The 19,013-nt window shown below is 45.9% G+C and overlaps 1 protein-coding gene across 1 annotated transcript; it reads left to right on the top strand.

Moving 5' to 3' along the window:
* The first annotated feature begins 6,381 nt into the window (after positions 1-6,381).
* On the top strand, positions 6,382-18,459 carry PROKR1 (prokineticin receptor 1). Its single transcript, XM_011945269.1, has 3 exons — positions 6,382-6,642; positions 8,465-9,109; positions 17,486-18,459. Exons 2-3 carry the CDS (start codon positions 8,625-8,627, stop codon positions 18,180-18,182), a joined length of 1,182 nt encoding a protein of 393 aa, XP_011800659.1. The 5' UTR covers positions 6,382-6,642; positions 8,465-8,624; the 3' UTR covers positions 18,183-18,459.
* The last annotated feature ends 554 nt before the right edge of the window (positions 18,460-19,013 follow it).

Genomic DNA, 19,013 nt, shown 5'->3' with positions numbered 1-19,013 from the left:
GAAGGGAGGGAAAGAAAATAACATGCAGTCACCCAAACCCTTCTAATGAGTCCCCAGCAGGGCTTGCAGTGCAGACAGCCTGCCAGACTGCATCTACTCCCATTATTCCATTTCCCCTAAGGAGGGGCTAGGCCAAAAAATCACCCGAGTTATGCCCTCCTGACTCTGTCCTGAGAAGGTATCCACCACCTCCCTACTCTGAAGGTCAAACGTATCTTCATTGTGGCTAAACTCATTATTAGCCTCAAATACCATTTCCTGCCAGATCTTTGAAGTTGAAAAGGAAAATTCTAAGTTCTGTGTGGTAGTCAGCTTCCAAGGTGACCTCCATGTTAGCCTCCAGTGGTTCCATCTCTTGGCATCCGCACACCTGTATGGCTCCTCTTACACATTGTACCAGGGTTTGTTTTGTGATGAACAGCATATAGCACACATAGGAGAGTTTCACTGCCACATTGTGAAGTCACCCAGGAAACCTAGAGCTATGCCCACATGGTGAGGAACTGAAGTCTCCAGCAATAGCCAGTAAAAAAACTAAGGCATGACAACAACCACATAAGTGAGCTTTGAGGTGCATCCTCCCTCACCTGAACACTCAGATGAGACTGCAGCCCTGGCTGACAGCTTGCTTCCAATATCATGACAGACCTAGAGGTTGGGACCACCCAACTCAGCCACTCCCAGATTCTTAACCCTCAGAATCTATGAGATAATATATTTGTTTTAAGTTGCTGTGTTTTGGGGTGATTTGTTATACAGTATTAGATTATGAATGCATTCCGTGATGCCTCTCATCAATTCTAGAGGCTATCAATTTTATCACAATCATTCATATCAAACCAGTATTGTTTTTTATTTTTGAGTAGAGACAAATGCAGTCAGGAAAACATATGCTACGTGGAATGAAAAATGAACATTCGTGTATCTTGTGCCAAGCTCTGTTGTAAGTTCTTAGATTCCCAAACTCACTTGTGAATAAGAATCACCTGGAGCTGGGTGTAGTGGCCATGCCTGTAATCCCAGCACTTTGGGAGGCCAAGGTGGAGGGTTGCTTAAAGCCAGGAGTTTGAGACCAGCCTGAGCAACATAATGAGGCCACATCTCTGCAAAAATCCTGAAAAACTTAGCTGGGCATAATGGCACACACCTGCAGTCATAGCTACCCTGAAAGGCTGTGGTGGGAGGATGGCTTGAGCCCAGGAGGTTGAGGCTGCAGTGAGCCATGATTGTGCCACTGCATTCCAACCTGGGTGACAGACAGAGTGAGACCCTGACTCTAAAAAAAAAAAAAATCACTTGGGGTGCTGATTAAACTTGTAGATGTCTAGGCCCTTCCCTTGGTTTGAAGTGGAACTTAGGAATCAGTAGGTTCAACTATCACTCCAGATAATTTGTATAATCAGGCAAATCTGAAAAACATTGCAGAATAGGATGCAAAAATGAGTGAGACATAGTTCCTTCTCAGAAGGAGTGCAAGATGGAAAGCAAATTTGTGCACAAAAGTGCATTTAAAGAGAACCACCAAGAAGTAAGGAAGACATGAAAACCACTGGAGGATTTAAGGAGTGCTTCCTGGAAGAAATGACATGTGAGCAAAGTCTCAAGATTAGTTACGACCCCATACGAGGCCAGATATAGAAAGAATCACCAAGGAATAGTAATAGCTGGCATTTCTCAGGTGCCTGCTAAGTGCCAGGCATTGTGCTAAGCATTTAACCCACCTCATTTTATTTAATCCTCACCACAACCTTATGAAGTAGAAGCTATTGTCATTTTTAATTCCAAATGAGGAAGGCTAGGTTTTGGGTACCACACTGCCCAAGGTGACACCGTTCACATGTGCAGAGCTAGGTAGAAAGGAGGCAGTGGACTCCTTATCTTATGGTCTTTACCACAGTCCTCTTCACCTTCTAGGTGACATGAGCCTCAGAGACGTGAAACTGCTGTGACATTTTTGCAAATGACAGGAGAAAGTGTTCAGGGAGGTATACGGGCCAGGGGAAGATACTACATGAAGTATTGGAACTTGGCAGTGATTTCCTAGCGCAAGTTCAACTCATTCATTTTGTAAATGAGGAAAGAGAACCCCAGAGAAGGTATATGACTTGCCTAAAGTCATATACATTTTGTACATTTAGTACACTTTGATAGTGGCAAAATGTACTAAAGATCCAGATCCCAGGCAGCACTCTCTTTCCACTACAGAAAATTGGAGGCCAACATCGTATAGGCCTTTGTGGTTGCCTTGCTAAGGAGGTCTGAGCTACACTATAGGAGATACATACAGTCATGGGCTGCATAATGATGTTTTGATCAAAGATGAACCACATATATGATGGTGGTGCCGTAAGATTATAATACCATATTTTTACTGTACTTTTTCTATGTTTAGATATGTTTACCATTGAATTACCATTGCCTACAGTATTCAGTATAGTAGCATACTGTTCCAATTTGTAGCCTAGGAGCACTAGGCTATACCATACAGACTAGGTGTGTAGTAGGCTATACCATCTAGGTTTGTGTTAAGTACACTCTATGATATTCACACAATGAAATTGCCTAATGATGCATTTCTCAGAACGTATCCTCATTGTTAAGTGATGCATGGCTGCATATGTAAAATCCACATAACATAAAATTCACCATGTTAACCGTTTAAGTTATAATTCAGTGACATGAATGCATTGACAGTGTTGTGCAACCATCACCACTGTACATTGCCAGAACCTTTTCATCCCAAAAGGAAACTCTGAATCCATTAGATGATAATCTCCTATTCCCCCTTCCCTTCAGCCCCTGGTAACAACCGTTCTACCTTCTGACTTTATGAATTTGCCTATTTTAAGTATCTTATATATGTGGAAGCATTCAATGTTTGTTGTTTGTGATAGGCTTATTTAACTTAGCATCATGTTTTCCAGATTGACCCATGTTGTAGCGTGTGTCAGTATATCATTCCTTTTTCCCCCATTTTCTCATTGTGGTAAAGTGAAAAAAACTATTTACCATCTTAACGGTTTTTACATATACAGTTCAGTGGTATTAAGTACATTCAGATTGTTGTGCAAACATTACCACTCTCCATCTTCATAATTCTTTTCATTTTGCAAAGTTGAAACTTTGTACCAATTAAACAACAGCTCCCTACTCCTCCTTCCCCAAGACCTAAGCAACCATCATTCTACTTTCTGTCTCTATGAATTTGATTACTCTAGCTACCTCATGTAAGTGGAATCATACAGTATTTGTCTTTTGTGACTGGTTTATTTCACTTAGCACAATGTCTTCAAGGTATACCCATGTTGTAGCATATGTCAGAATTTCATTCCCTTTGAAGGCTGAATAATATTTCATTCTGTGTATATACACACACACACACACATGAAGGGGCTTCAAAAATCCGTGGAAAATGCATATTATGAAAAAAGTAAGCATGGATTTCAAAATTTTTTTGCACCCAAATAAACTTCTACTCATTTATTACAACACATCTAAACAGGATCTAGTTTGAGTCACTAGGAAGGATAAGATATTAGTTTGAGAAGAGCCCCTGTCAGAGGAACGTGAATTCTGAAAAATTGAAGCAAAGGCAAACATGAAATTTACAGTGAAGCTTGGTGGAAGAATGGTGAAATCACTGATACTTTATGAAAACCTTTTTGTGGGCAATGACCCAAAGATATCAGCAGTTTACAAATGGATACTCATTTCAGGAAGGGTCGAGAGGATGTTGAAGACGACGTCTGTAGCAGTAGACCATCCACACGATTTGTGAGAAAAAAATTAATCTTATTCATGCCCTAATTGAAGAGGACTGATGATTAACTGCATAAACAATAACCAACACCACAGACACTTCGATTGGTTGGACTCACTCATTTCTGACTGGCAAATTAAAGTTAAGCACACTTTCCACTTGATGGGTACCAAAATTGTTGTGCCCAGGTCAGCTGTAGATAAGTGTAGAGCTTTCAATGGAAATATGAAACAAGTGGGTAAGATCATGAAAGATTTCTTTGAAGAACTGTAATAACAGAAGAAACAGGGCTTTACTATTGTGATCCAGAAGACAAAGCACAATCAAAGCAATGGCTACCAAGAGGTGGGAGTGGTCCAGACAAAGCAAAAGCAAACTAATCAAGAGCAAAGGTCATGGCAATAGTTTTTTGGGGGATGCTCACAGTATTTTGCATGTGGTTTTCTGTAGAAGGCCAAAGAATGAAATATCTGCTTATTTTGAGGATATTTTGAGAAATTAGCCAAAGCTTTAGCAAAAACAATGCCTGTAAAATCTCCACCAAAGAGTCCTTCACCATGACAATACTCCTGTTGATTCCTTTAATCAAACAAGGGCAATTTTGCAAGCGTTTCAATGAGAAATAATTAGCTATCCATCTTACAGTCCTGATTTGGCTCTTTCTGACTTCATTTCCTAATCTTCAAAAGTCTTTAAGGAGCAGCCATTTTTCTTATGTCAATAATGTAAAAAAAAAAAAAAAAAAAAAAGGCTTCACTGATACAGTTAAGTTCCCAGGACCCATGCCAGGCCTGGTGGCTCATGCTTATAATCCCAGCACTTTGGGAGGCTGAGGTGAGAGGATTGCTTGAGGCCATGAGTTTGAGACCAGCCTGGGCAACCTAGCCTGACCCGGTTTCAACAAAAAATTAAAAATAAATAAATAAAATTAAGAAATTCCCAAGATCCTCAGTCCTTTAGAGATGGACTAAATGGCTGGCAGCATCACAAAAGCATCCTGAATGTGGTGGAGCTTATGCTGAGAGCTAAAGTTTATATATTTTTATTTTTATCTTTTAATTCCATTTTCCCACAAACTTTTGGAAATTCCCATGTGAGTGTATGTGCATATGTGGAGCATTTTTCTTATCCCTTCATCATTGATGGACATTTGGATTGTTTCCATGTCTTCCCTATTGTGAATAATGCTGCTAAGAACATGGATGTACAAACATGCCTTTGAGACCCTGTGTATTAGTTCATTTTCATGCTGCTGATAAAGACATACCAGAAACTGGGAACAAAAAGAGGTTTAATTGGACTTACAGTTCCACATGATTGGGGAGGCCTCAGAATCATGGCAGGAGACAAAAGGCACTTCTTACATGGTGGCATCAAGAGAAAAATGAGAGAGAAGCAAAAGCGGAAACCCCTGATAAACCCATCGGATCTCATGAGACTTATTCACTATCATGAGAACAGCATGGGAAAAACAGGCTCTGGTGATTCAATTACCTTCCCCTGGGTCCCTCCCGCAACACATGGGAATTCTGGGAGATACAATTCAAGCTGAGATTTGGGTGGGGACACAGCCAAACCATATCACCCTGCTTTTATTTTTTTGGGTTAGACAGGCAGAAGTGGAAACACTAGATCATATGGTAATTGTATTTTTAAAGTTTTTGAGGAAACACTATACTGTTTTCTACAGTGGTTGCACCACTTTACTTTCCTACAAAACAGTGCACAGGGTTCCAGTTTCTCCACATTCTCACCAACACTTTTCATTTCTTTTTATAGCTGAATAATATTCTATTGCATGCATATACTATATGTATTTTGTTAATCCACTTAGCTGATGGACATTTGGGTTGTTTCTGTCTTTTGTCTCATTTTTCTCTTACTGTGAATAGTGCTGCCATGAACATCGGTGTATGCGTGTCCCTGCTTTCAATAGTTTGGGGTTACATACCTTGGAGTGGAATTGTGAGACTGTATGCCTCATTTTTTGAGGAATCTATGGGCTTGTAAAGGTAAACTGTGCTCTGTAAGTCAGCGCTGTCCGTCCCAGTCTTCTGAGCAGACAACCCTGGGCGGGGGTCCTTCCTCTCTCCAGTGTGCTACCCCGCCCCACTGTTTGCTCTCTAGAAAGCACTTCTCTGAGCCTCTTTTACGGAGAGGTAGGGCAGCTGGCAACGAAGATTGCCTTGGTGTCCAGTCAGGCTGGCCCAGGGGACCAGGTTGGGGCCTGCTCTTGCGTGTCCCCTGAGGAGGTGTGTGGACAGCGGGGGAGGCTCCTCGGTCCTTTGCAAGCTCGCGGCTGAGTGGGGCCGTATCCGCCCACTCAGACGGCGCTGGGCTGCCAAGGTGAGCCGCCGTGGAGCCCGGTGCCCCGAGGCGGGCACAGCCGCCCCGCATGGGTGCCCCCGGCTCGGGGTTGACGCAGAGCCCTGCCCGGAGCCCCAGAGGCCCCGTTCCTGCCCCAGGCGGCCGTTTCGAAGCCTGAGCCGGGCAACGCGCCGCTCGCCTGGCTCGGCTCCCTCCCGCACGTCCTAGTAGCAAGCGGCAGCCTGGGCGCTCCGGACACTCCCGTCCAGGGCGATCCCGGCCTCCGCAGCCCTGCTGGCCCGGGCGACCCCCGACACGCCTCTCCTGGAGCTCGCACCTCGGCGCCCCACGGCCACCGGAGGCGGGGACAGGGAGTCCGGGGCGGGCCGGGCCGGGGGATCTGCAGCGGCGGCGCGAGCGTAACTCCCCAGCCAGAGCCGGGAAAGAGCCCCGAGCAGAGGAGGAAGGGAGCGGGGACCTGCCCTCCGCCTGCAGGCTTCTGGAAGAAGCGTCACCTATTCCGGCCCCGGAATAAGAAACCCGGACCTTGCCCGCTGGGCTCCACGATGCCTCAGGTACAGAGCCCGCCCTCCCGGGGAGGATGCTCCAGGGACCCCGCGCTCCACCGGCTGCGGCCGTGGGGTGCGGGGGCTTCTGAGTGAAGAGGGGCTTTGCAAGGGATTCACTCCTGTGCGTTTCTTCGGGAGAGCCAGGCTTCCCCTCCTCTGTCCTTAGGGGAAGCCGCCCAGGCTCCAGGGAGAAAGTTGGGAGCAGGCAGGGGACTTGTCAGCAGGGGTTTGTGAGAGAGGCTCCCAGCGACTGAGAAGTCACCAGGTGGGGTTAGGACTGGGGTTCCCCTCTGAACGGTGAGAATAAAGGAGAAAAGACGGCTGGACATTCATCCTTAATCTCGTGACGCCCTCCTCTCCACCCCCGAAGTTTCTATATTCTTTGCTTTTATAAACACTACTTTGAGCCTTCAGGTAGCATGCTTGTAGGGGTACCCCTCCAGGAGTGGCATGCCCCTGTGACCCACGGGGCCTGCAAGGAGTGGGGCCTGTCCCGCCTGGGCTCCAAGCCTGCCCACCTCCTTCTTTTCGGCTGAGTTCTACTTCTCCTCCCTGACAGGGGCAGAGGGCAAGGGCTGAGCCAAACAGAATTGAGAGCTCAGAGGAAGGAAAAAATCAGGGTAAGGAGTTGGGAAAGAGAGGCAAGGAGAGGCAGCAGTGGGGCTGAGCCTCACTGGGGCCCAGAGGGACTTTAACCCTGGCCCCAAGAAGACAGGCTCCAGATGTTTTGCCTTGGAGGAATACGGAGAGCAGGCTTTCCTGGGGGTGGGGAGGTCGAGTCCTGGGCATTTTCCTCATCTCCCTTTCCCAGGAAACTCAGGCTTGCATTCTTCCCTCTGTTTTCCTGACATTTGTCTTAGGGTGCTCTCCAGACCTCAGCCCTCCTTCTGTGTCCCACTTGCTGGTCTGATGTCTTCAGGGTTTGGGAGGGACTGTAGGGAGAGGGCAGGGGATAGGGGGACTCTGGCTGCCTCCCTGTGCCCACCAGGGCAGCTGACACTCCCCCAGATCCCTCACCCCTGCCCCATTGTGTGGTGCGGTGGAGTCCCTGTATCAGGATTTCGCTCCCATTCCTTGCAACTGAGGGAGGAGGCCTGAGAGCTCAGTAGTAACTCCTTGCAGTTCTAGGGTGTAACACTCTCCTCCACGGAGCTCCAGGCTGTGCAGACATTATTGATCTCCTGCCTGGCAGATGTTGAACCTCTGAGTGTTTAAGCTATTTACCTCTGGACACTCAACCAGCCAAGGAAAAATTTTGCTCTAGAGTCCCCATTCTCATCACTTGGTTAGTCACAGGTTGTGACTTTACCCTACAGCTTCTGCCTGGGGACAGACCTTCGTAAATGCTGTTTCCAGTTTCTAGGGTCACAGCAGGTTCTGATGTGGGAACATGAAGTCCAGCAAAGAGAGAGGAAGGTGGCTGTTCTATGGCTTGTGATTGTAGAGCCATGTTTTGCCGGAAGAGCAAGGAGAGCAGACAGGCTTGTCTGAAAGCCCTCCCTCTTAAAGAGCATTTAAAGTAATTTCTTACTCTTCAGCCTCCCCACACTCCCAACTTTTGTCCTTGAGAAAAGGTGCAACATTTCTGAGTCTTCAGTGGAATAGAAATAAACTGAGCCAGTGCTTGATTGTCTCTATAGCAATCCACCCTTCCCTAATTGAGCATGTGGTTTTCATTCGTTTTCTCCCATTGGTTCCTTTATTTCTACTCCATCACCCTATGTTCACTCTGGGCAGGTAGCTAATAGGTCTGCTTAGGTACAGGGTGGTTTTAAATTTGGCAAGCTTTACTCTAACATGTAGCCAACTGTTTGTATGTCTTTCAAAGGTTTAGAATGGAGCTCAGACACCATACCTCAAAGATGCTGGCAGAGACATTCTGACTCATTAATGGAGAGCTGGCTGATAGCAGAGAGGGGTGATATCAGCCTTGCAGACATTGCCCCGGGGAATTCTGAGCAGTGTTGCTCACAGCACCACCTGGCCAGATGGAGACCTCCATGGGGTTCATGGATGACAATGCCACCAACACCTCCACCAGCTTCCTTTCTGCGCTCAACCCTCATGGAGCCCATGCCGCTTCCTTCCCATTCAACTTCAGCTATGGTGACTATGATATGCCTTTGGATGAAGATGAGGATGTGACCAATTCCCGGACATTCTTTGCTGCCAAGATTGTCATTGGGATGGCCCTGGTGGGCATCATGCTGGTCTGCGGCATTGGCAACTTCATCTTTATCGCTGCCCTGGTCCGCTACAAGAAACTGCGCAATCTCACCAACCTGCTCATCGCCAACCTGGCCATTTCGGATTTCCTGGTGGCCATTGTCTGCTGCCCCTTTGAGATGGACTACTATGTGGTGCGCCAGCTCTCCTGGGAGCATGGCCACATCCTGTGCACCTCTGTCAACTACCTGCGCACTGTCTCTCTCTATGTCTCCACCAATGCCCTGCTGGCCATTGCCATTGACAGGTGAGTGCAGCACCAGTGGGGGCAACAAAGGCGGTCAGGGAGGAAGGAGCATTGGAATTGCCCCCTCCTGTACTGCAGTTGCAGATTGATGAGAGGTGTCTCTATTCACCCTAGATGTGGATGCATGGGGGACTCAAAAGCTTGCCCATTGACTGACAGTGAGAAGAGTTCTCCTTTTCCAGCTTTGTTCAGACAGAAGGGAGCAGAGCCCTCTAGAGTTGGGTGATGGGAAGCTTTTGATCTCCCCTGCTATGGATGTTTTCCTAGATGTTATACCTTTCAAGATCTAGAGTAGACAGGTAAGAGGAGATATTGAGGAACACTTTAAGCTCCAGGCAGTTACCTGTTGAGTCACCTTGGAAATCTTGAAGGAGGTTTCTATCTCATCAAGACTTCCTCTACTAACATATGACCTTCTAGCATCATCTGTTTTTAAATAATATTCAAGAATTTGTGGCTGGCTGAGGTTAATAGTTCAAGCCTATAATCCCAGCACTTTGGGAGGCCGAGGCAGGAGGAGCATTTGAGGCCAGGAGTTCAAGACCAGCATGGGTAACATATCCAGACCTCATCTTTTGAAAAAATAAAAAAATTAGCTGGGTGTGGTGGTGAGTGCCTATAGTCCTAGCGAGTTGGGAGGCTGAGGCAGGAGGATCACTTGAGCCCAGGAGTTCCAGGCTGCAGTGAGCTATGTTCATGCCACTGCACTCCAGCCTGGGTGACAGAGGGAGACCTTGTCTCTAAAAAATAAATAAATAAATAAAAAAGATTGAAGGATTTTTTTGCAAAGAAAAAGAGAACATATGCTTATTTACTTTTTGTTGTTGCATTAATCACTTTGTACCTTTTAGTCCATTTGCACAGATAGTGCAGAAGAACTGTTTCTGGTGATCACAAATAAAATCAGGAAGAGCAGCCCTTGCATGTCTTCCTTCAATGTAGTCTCTTCCTTTAGTGTAAACTTGTGCTAATGGGCCAGGCTGGTCTTTGTTCCTCGGGGGACAATCTTTGCTAGCTCCTCTGCCCACAGTTGAACTGTCATTACAAAGCACCTGGTTACAGTCTAGAGACAATTACCCTGAGGATCAAATCAGGCCTCTGTGTACTTGGATCTGAACAGCCTGTCTCTGTCCCTTAACCCAGAGAGCCTGAGGCATACATGCTCTCCCTGTCCTCTGGCCTCAGGGATCTGAGGGGGTTTGACCTGGCCCTCACAGTCAGGACGGTGTTCCAGGGAGGAGCACAGCTAAGAGAGCTTGTTTTCTGAGACCACAGGCAGGGCGAGCAGGGGTGAGATGACCGAAAAGGATAACCTGAGAAAAGGGGGTTGCCAAGGAGCCTCTGTCTGTAAAACCGCCGAGGGGTGAAACCTCTGCCTCCCTTCTCCAGGGAAGGACATCGGGGAGTTAGCAGCTTACATAGCCCTTGGTCTGTCCCCGTAGATCCTTGCAGAACGCTACTTCTCCTTGGCCAAATTCCCTCCACTGAATCACAGAGTCCCGCAGCTTTTCATTTACCTGGGCAAGGACCCCAGGTGAACCCACAGAAGGAGCAGGAGGAGAGCAGTCAAGGAGAGTATCTGCCTCCTAGGTTCCCTTCAGAGCTGCCAAGGAAGAGCTCCAGGGACTTTGTCTCTGAACTTTTCTGAAAATAGAAGCCGCCACCTTCTCTCTTAGCCCATGAACAGGACAAAGCATACAGAGTCATTTCCTGAAGTTTCATACTAGCAAGAAACTACATGTGCTCAGCTACTAAAAGTGGGGTAGGGGGCCTCCTGTGGAGTGGGACCCTACTCCCTGGATGCGATCCATTTTACCACTTGTATGGAGTAACAGTGGTAGGAGAAAGTAGCTTCAAGGGGAAAGGAAGCCAGGATACACTAAGGGGCATTGGGTTATTTGGAACACGTAAGAGTGATATCTATGTCAACCAGTCAGTCTCCATCTACTGAAATTCTTCAAGCTCATAACCTCCTTTCATACCAAACAGAGCTTGTCTGAAATACTGCAAGCTTTTCTCTTGCAGTGTGTTTACACAACGGAAATTAGATACAATAAGAAAGATGAATTAGAAAAAATGCTTTGCACCATGGGGGCTGCTATGGTTGAGTGGGGTTATGATTGGAAGCTTGTACCCAGACCTCGAGGAAAGCACCGTGGGCCTTCACGGGGCTGCCCAGTGGTCTTGGCGGATGAATGGCTGCTCCAATGCCCATTCATTTATTGATGTTTGTGAACTTTTCTTCAATTATTTTTATTTGTATGTGTTGTTACCATCTAATTGTGGTCTAGGAATCATTAATTTTTCTCTGGTCTCATGTGTTGTTCAGGATTTGATCAGTTGGGAGCAACTAATTTTTATCTTGGTTTATAACAAATACACTTAGTTGTAAAAATGCCTTTATTTTTGTTAAATGGAACTTCTGTAGCCATGTTAGCAGTTATTCTGCCTGGGTTTAAGTTCTGGCTGTATTGTGTGTTGGGTCTTCTGTTAGTTATTTGGCCTCTCTCTGCCTCCGTTTTATCGCTTATAAAATGAGGATAAAAAGAAAGCCTATTGTATTGGGTTGCTTTGAGGATTAAATGAAATGATATATTTAATTGCTTAGAACAATATTTAAAACAGTAAGCAATAAATAAACAGTGGATGTGATAATTCTTAATTCTTAAATTAATCCTTATAGGAATGTCTACAGCAAAAAAGCAGATAAACTAATGAACATTTCTGATACACTAACCCCTTTGTTTTCATTGAAATTATTGTTTTTATTATGTTGTTTTTAAAAAATACAAGATTTCTACAAAATGCTAGAACAAAACTATTTATCATCTACCTGCTTGCATTTATTTATATTATTGGTTCCATTGTTCTCCCAGGCATCTAACCTAGAAGAAAGTCTCCTTTGCCCCGGCTGCTCTCCCTTCTTCACCAGCATTCATTCAACTTCCAGGTCTTGGCAATACCCATTTGTTCATTAGGGCTGGTATCCTAGTCTCCTCTTGGTCTTCCTGCCTTCATTGTTTCTTGGATCTCCCCATCTGTCAACCCTGCTCCCCTGACAATCCATCCTAAGCTTTCATTCATTCATTCATTTAAACAATGCATTTTTATAGAGTAACTATGATGTGACAGATGCTATTGCAAGCACTGGAGATATGACAGTGAATAAGACAAAAAAACTCCTTGCTTTCCTGGAGCTTATACCCAAGGGATGGAGAGAGATCAAGTCAGGCAAACAAAAGAGGGAGGTAATTTCAGAAGCAAGAAATACTCTGAATAAAAAACAAGCACACACGTAAAATGTTGAGAGTGACTCTAGGTGGGGCCTATTCTAGGTGAGGAGTCAAGAGAAGGGTCTCCAAGGAGTGGCCTTTGAACTGGCTTATGAATGATGCAGGGGGAAAGAGCCTGCCTTGGGAAGACAGGGAGCAAGCATTACAGACAAGGGGGATTGTAGGTGCAAAGGCCCAGAGGCAGGAACAAACCAGATGGGTTCTATGAACAGAGGAACAGAGAGAAGGCCCCATGTGGCCCGAGGGAAGTAAGCAAGGCTGCAGCCAAATTAATCTTCTGTCTTGTACATGTCTCCTCTCTCTTGCTTAAAAGACCTCTAATAACTCCATTGTCTACAAAGTATGGCTCAAACCCTTTCACCTGTTCTTCTAAACTTTTATTATCTAGCCCCAGACTGCTTCCTGGTCTCATGGTTAAACACATTTATGTCCTGTTTCCCCAAAAAAGGTTACAATCTTTGTAAGAACTGTCACCATGGCTTTTTATATTAAAAAAAAAATTTTTTTAGAGATGGGATCTTGCTATGCTGCCTAGGCTAGTCTTGAACTAGTCTCAAGTGATTCTTGTGCCCCTACCTCCCAAAGTGTTGGGGTTACAGGTGTGAGCCACTGTGTCCAGCCAGCTTTTTACATGTCTGTTCACCCAGTGCCAGGCACTCGATGAGGGTGAAATTGCACGAAAACCCTATTAGGTGCCCAGAATTCACAGACAGCAAAAGGTTATAAAAGAAGTAAGACATAATCACAGCTCTTGAGAGGCTGACCATCTGGAGTTGCAGGTAGGATGGGACCAGGGAGAACTAGCACTTACAAAACAGTTAAAGAATAAGTAAAGGATAAATTTGAAGTAAAATTTAGAGAAGGATAAGATCATTATGTACCAGAGTAGTCAGAGGAGGCTTCATGCAGGAGGTGGACTTCTAAGTGTCCTTCAACAAATGAAGATCAACAAAGGAGAGATAAGTTTTCCCAAGAAAGTGAGTAAAACAGTGTTCGGAAAAGCCTAGAGGTGGGAATGCCTGAGGCGAGTCTGAGGTACCTTAGAGAGGGATGTCGGGCGTGGGTAAGAAACAGAAGGACAGTAGAGATCAGAAAGAATAGGATCTATTCCAGAAGGTCTCAACAGCTAGGCAGAGGGAGTCAGACCTGAGGGAAGCAGGAAACTAAAAAAGATTGTGAGGCCAGCTGCGGTGGCTCATGCCTGTAATCCTAGCACTTTGGGAACCCTAGGGAGGTAGATCCCTTGAGCTCAGGGTTCGAGATCAGCCTGGGCAACACAGAGAGATCCTGTCTCTACAAAAAAAAACTAATGTGGATTTAATAGGATTAACAGTGACTAATGTGAATTTAACAGGGTTTGTAAGTGCTAGTTCTCCCTGGTCCCGTCCTACCTGCAACTCCAGATGGTCAGCCCCTCAAGAGCTGTGATTCTGTCTTACTTCTTTTATAACCTTTTACTGTCTGTGAATTTACCAGGCATAGTGGCATGTGCCTGTAGTCCCAGCTACTCAGGAGGCTGGGGTGGGAGGAACCACTGGGTCCAGGAGATAGAGGCTGCAGTGAGCTGTTGTGCCACTGCACTCCAGCCAGCTTGGGTGACAGAGCAATACTCTGTCTTAAAAAAAAAAAAATGCATCATGAGAGACCTCTGCCCGAGCCAAGGTCTAGGTTTCCTTTTAATGTGTAGACACTAAGATCCCACAGCATGTGGGGGCTCCAGGGAACTTCTCTTTTACCCAGAATCCTGAGGAAACTGGCCAGTCTATATACCTGTGAAGAAGCTCTCTTCTTCTGTCTTGATGAAGCTAAGGCCTGAGTAATCTCGCCCAACCTTAGGAAGCACAGAAGCCTCCTGGTGAGCTCATTAGTCAGGGCCACTGGTCTGAGGATTGGGTTGTGTTATCTCTGCCCATTCCATGACTAGCCTAGTAGCTGCTGGGACCACAGTTACCATGATTTGATCCGGGACTTGGTCCTGGGAAGAGAGACAGAGCCCAAATACTTCTTTTCCAGCCCGTTGTTATCACAATTATTGCCTGGACCATCTCTTTGTCTAGCAGCCTTTATTCCTTGTTCTCTGGGAACTGTTAGCTCTACATGAATCTGGACCTAAGCCACTGTAGTGGCAGACACACAGGGCAAGCCAAGGGCATACTCATAAGCAGAGAAAAGCAGCTGCCGCATGTCAGACCCCTTTTTGGAACACCAATAGTTAGAAACCAACTGTGATGGAGAGGAAAGAGGAGAAGGGCTGCTGGGATGCCAGGAAGGCAAGAGGAGGGGGCATCATTTGCTCTTGGCTGAAAAAAGGAGGAGGTAAAAAGCATTCAGAGAGGTCACTGGATTTGCAGCAAGATGTGGGTCTGAGTCATTGTTCTGTTGATATCTAGTTGTGTGGCTTTTTGGCAGGTTAACTTCCCCAAGCCTCAGTTTTCTCATCTATAAAGTGGACATCGTCACTGTCTTACTTATTTAATAGGGTTGGAATTATCTAGTGAAAAAGTGGATTTGAAAATGCTCTGTAAATTGTAAACTTCTTTATAAACATAAGCAAACATGGCATTACTAATGCTAGAGTTCTGGAGTTCTGGTCCTAGCATTGACAATGCTGATGGAAATCCTTGAAAGAGTTTTCCGCAATTTGCCTATTTGTAAATATATCAGGAATGCCTCCCGCACAGCTCATGGCACTAATCCTGGGGATGGAGTTGGGGTGATGTCAGAGAGACTCAGAATGAAATAACTATCTGATAGTCACAGATTACCCTGAAGATTAGTTTTGATGTATAGAGTTTATCCTATAAAATAGAAAGTAGGAGAGGACTTGCAAATCGAGTATTTGCCAATAACAGGTAAAGGAAAATTGCTGTGTATACAGAATAGCTCTGGGAAAAAATACATTTTAAAATGTTAGTAATTCCTTGTATATTAATAGCTTACTGTTGCTATGTGCAGTGTCTCATTGGAGCCTCACAGTATCTAGGTAATATTCCTATTTTATAGATGAGGGAAGTGAACCTATAGGGATAAGAAAAATGACTCAGATTCATAGAGCAGCTTTCTGGCAAAGCTGGGATTAGAATTGTGGTCTTCTCAGTCTTAGGTCGGTGTTCTCTCCCATATGTTTATTGAAAACACACTCTGTTTGAAGCATCATAAAGGCTTAGGTAGCTACTATCGGGAAAAGGAATGGAATTATGTGGTGAAAATTCTTATAGGGAATAAATATAAAATAGGAAATTTCTTTGTCAGAGTAATCAGCAGAATGTGGTGGGGTAGACAGAGAGCAATGGAGCCAATGAGAGCAGAAGGTCTAAACTCTCCGTTTTCATTGTAAGTCAGGGCTAGTTTGAGGCTCTGGTTACATCAGGAGCACTGCGGTCTTAATGAAGGGCTCACGCTCGTGCATTGACAATGGCATTGCCAACATCCTGCAGACATTTCCCTTTTTACTTCTGGCACTTGGGAGATTGGCTAGAGTGCCAGGGATGGCAGTCAGCGGGTGTCCAGAGTGGGCGCAACCCATCCTACTTCATCTAACCTCTGGGGGCTAGAAGAGAGCTGGAGGCTTACTCTGCCAACTCTCTAAAGGATGCTCAATAGGCTTGAGTGCCCAGGCTGTGAGGGAGGGACAGAAAGAGCAGAAATACAATCAGGAAAAAAAAAAGTAAGTAAGAATGAACCTCTCTTCAAATCAAAATTCCAAGAAAGATGACTTCATAAGGATTGGTTTCAAAAAAAACAGAGCTGGTTTGGCTTTCCTTCAGGCCCTGGTCACATTTGCTCTGGGCTCTACCTGGGATAAGTTCTGGACACGTGAGACCGTGTTTGTTTCTAGTGTTGACCAATCAATCCCCTCCCACTTCACTCCCCATCTCTCTCTTTCCCCAACTTCCGCCCCCTGCCAGCCACAGTATGTCTTCCAGGAAACCGGAGCTCTCTGCATAAGCTGTGTGCATTCTCTCTGGGAAAGAGGCTATCAGCTCTCATGCCGCACAATGACTCACATCCCCCCTAGAAAGTGCTCTCTCTGTTTCTGGACCACTGTGGTAACAGCAATGTGGGTTTTCTTTTTTTTTGAAAGGACAAAAGCAGTGTCTTTTTACTGTCTGATGCTTTGCGGTTGAAAAAAAAATACATTCATGTATATTCTCAATTGATTTTCACATCAACCTTGTGAGGTAGGGTTAAATGTTTTCTATCAAGGAAGGGTCCTGTGGTCTGTGACCTTGAGAAAGTCATTCATCTCTCACTGCCTTCCATTTTTCCACCTGAAAATGAGACACATGGCCACAAGCTTTTCGTCCTCCTTTGCATGCAAAGCAACAATTTTTAGAATGTGGAATGAAGAAAAACCTTTGCCCACTGTTTCCATTGGAAAGGGCAGATTCTCCCAACTCTTTGAATTATCTTGCCCTTTTAGCTCTAAACTGAGAGGTAATTAGAATGAACAGCCCAAGAACAGGAAGGAGCTGGGAACAGTGCCAGGCTAGAAACCGATGGGAGGAATTATTATATTTAATACTAATTGTTATCATTTTGAGTGACAGTGCATACATTATCACATTTAATATTTAACAGCCAACAAAACTTTTGCAGATAAGGAAACTAAGGGTCAGAGTGCATCAACAAAACTTGGCTGAGGTTGCACAGCTAATTAGAGATGACCCTGGGGTTTGCTTCAAGTTGGCCTTTTGCAGAAGCCCACGTACCACTGGGAGTTTCCTCCACACATACTATTTGGTTGCTCCTTAGAATGTTGCAAAATGAAATAGCAGATTCGCTTGAGCCCAGGGGTTTGAGACTAGCCTGGGCAGCATACGGAGACTCTGCTTCTACAAAAAATAATGAAAAAAAGTTAACGCGGGTGGTGCATTGCACCTCTAGTCCCAGCTACTTGGGAGGCTGAGGTGGGAGGATTGCTTGGGCCTAGGAGTTCGAGGCTTCAGTGAGCTATGATCATGCCACTGCACTCACTGCACTCCAGCCTGGGTGACAGAGCAAAACTCTGTTTCAAAAAAAAAAAAAATTATCCAGCACTTCTTTCTCACAGTGGCTGCCTCCACTTGTGTTCTTGCCCTAGGTATCTGGCTATTGTCCACCCACTGAGACCACGGATGAAGTGCCAAACAGCCACTGGCCTGATTGCCTTGGTGTGGACGGTGTCCATCCTGATCGCCATCCCTTCCGCCTACTTCACCACCGAGACGGTCCTCGTCATTGTCAGGAGCCAGGAAAAGATCTTCTGCGGCCAGATCTGGCCTGTTGACCAGCAGCTGTACTACAAGTCCTACTTCCTCTTTATCTTTGGCATCGAGTTCGTGGGCCCCGTGGTCACCATGACCCTGTGCTATGCCAGGATCTCCCGGGAGCTCTGGTTCAAGGCGGTCCCTGGATTCCAGACCGAGCAGATACGCAAGAGGCTGCGCTGCCGCAGGAAGACGGTCCTGGTGCTTATGTGCATCCTCACCGCCTACGTGCTGTGCTGGGCGCCCTTCTACGGCTTCACCATCGTGCGCGACTTCTTCCCCACCGTATTCGTGAAGGAGAAGCACTACCTCACTGCCTTCTACATCGTGGAGTGCATCGCCATGAGCAACAGCATGATCAACACCCTGTGCTTCGTGACAGTCAAGAACAACACCGTCAAGTACTTCAAAAAGATCATGCTGCTCCACTGGAAGGCTTCTTACAATGGCGGTAAGTCCAGTGCAGACCTGGACCTCAAGACAATCGGGATGCCTGCCACTGAAGAGGTAGACTGCATCAGACTAAAATAACCCCCTGGACTTGCAAAGTTTAAGCACAAGGCAGGGTCCTGCGGACACTGACTAGTGTGCTTGGATGCACATCAACCTGGAACTTTTTGTGTGCGGCAGAGGGCAGAGTAAATGGACCACTCTGTGAACCATGTTTTCAAGGAGCTCAGAGTTTCTAAAATGCATGTGACCAGACACTATCAATAGTGGCATTTGTTGAATGTCTAATTTGCACACCAGTAGGTACTGGTAAGACCTATATATGTTGATGACGTTTAGCTGGCAAAATGAAATTGGAATTAAATAGAGGAAAATGTTGTGGTGCAGATAGAAATAAGGGAGTTTCCACAAAAGAACTGGAGTAGGTATCTAGGATTGCAGTACATGTGTTCGCAGTGTGAGGGTATCTCTGGGCCATCAACCTACTCATCACACACTGATCTGGCCCATCTCTGGGAATATTCTTCAGCTGGAGTTCATGCCTAACATTTGCAAGGCTGGAGCAAGAATATGAAAGAGACTCTAGGCTCCTCGTGCAGCCCTTCTCTTCTCATCTCTCATGGCGAGGGGCCTTGCATGCATGTGCATGGACATCCCAGTATTCATGGTCAAGTTCTGTGCAAACTCTTCCTCCCACACTGCTCTGTGGCCACCCTTAGGCCCGGAGGTCTGCACATAGGTGGTAAGGCTCTTCATCAGAAGGACTGGCTCGGGGAAGAAGACACATAGACCCTGGATGCCATTTGGACAGGGAATTATGGGGTTCTGGGTACCTGGAGTAAGTCCAGAGGGGGAAGCCTGGATTCAGGGTAGGCATGTCCCCTGGCTCCATGGACTTTTTGCCTTCAGTGA

This window comes from Colobus angolensis, unplaced genomic scaffold (genome assembly GCF_000951035.1).
Source record: "Colobus angolensis palliatus isolate OR3802 unplaced genomic scaffold, Cang.pa_1.0 Scaffold24, whole genome shotgun sequence".
Classification (NCBI taxonomy): Eukaryota; Metazoa; Chordata; class Mammalia; order Primates; family Cercopithecidae; genus Colobus; species Colobus angolensis.
The sequence above is the reverse complement of the archived record's forward strand: the minus strand, read 5'-3'. Positions and strand labels throughout refer to the sequence as shown.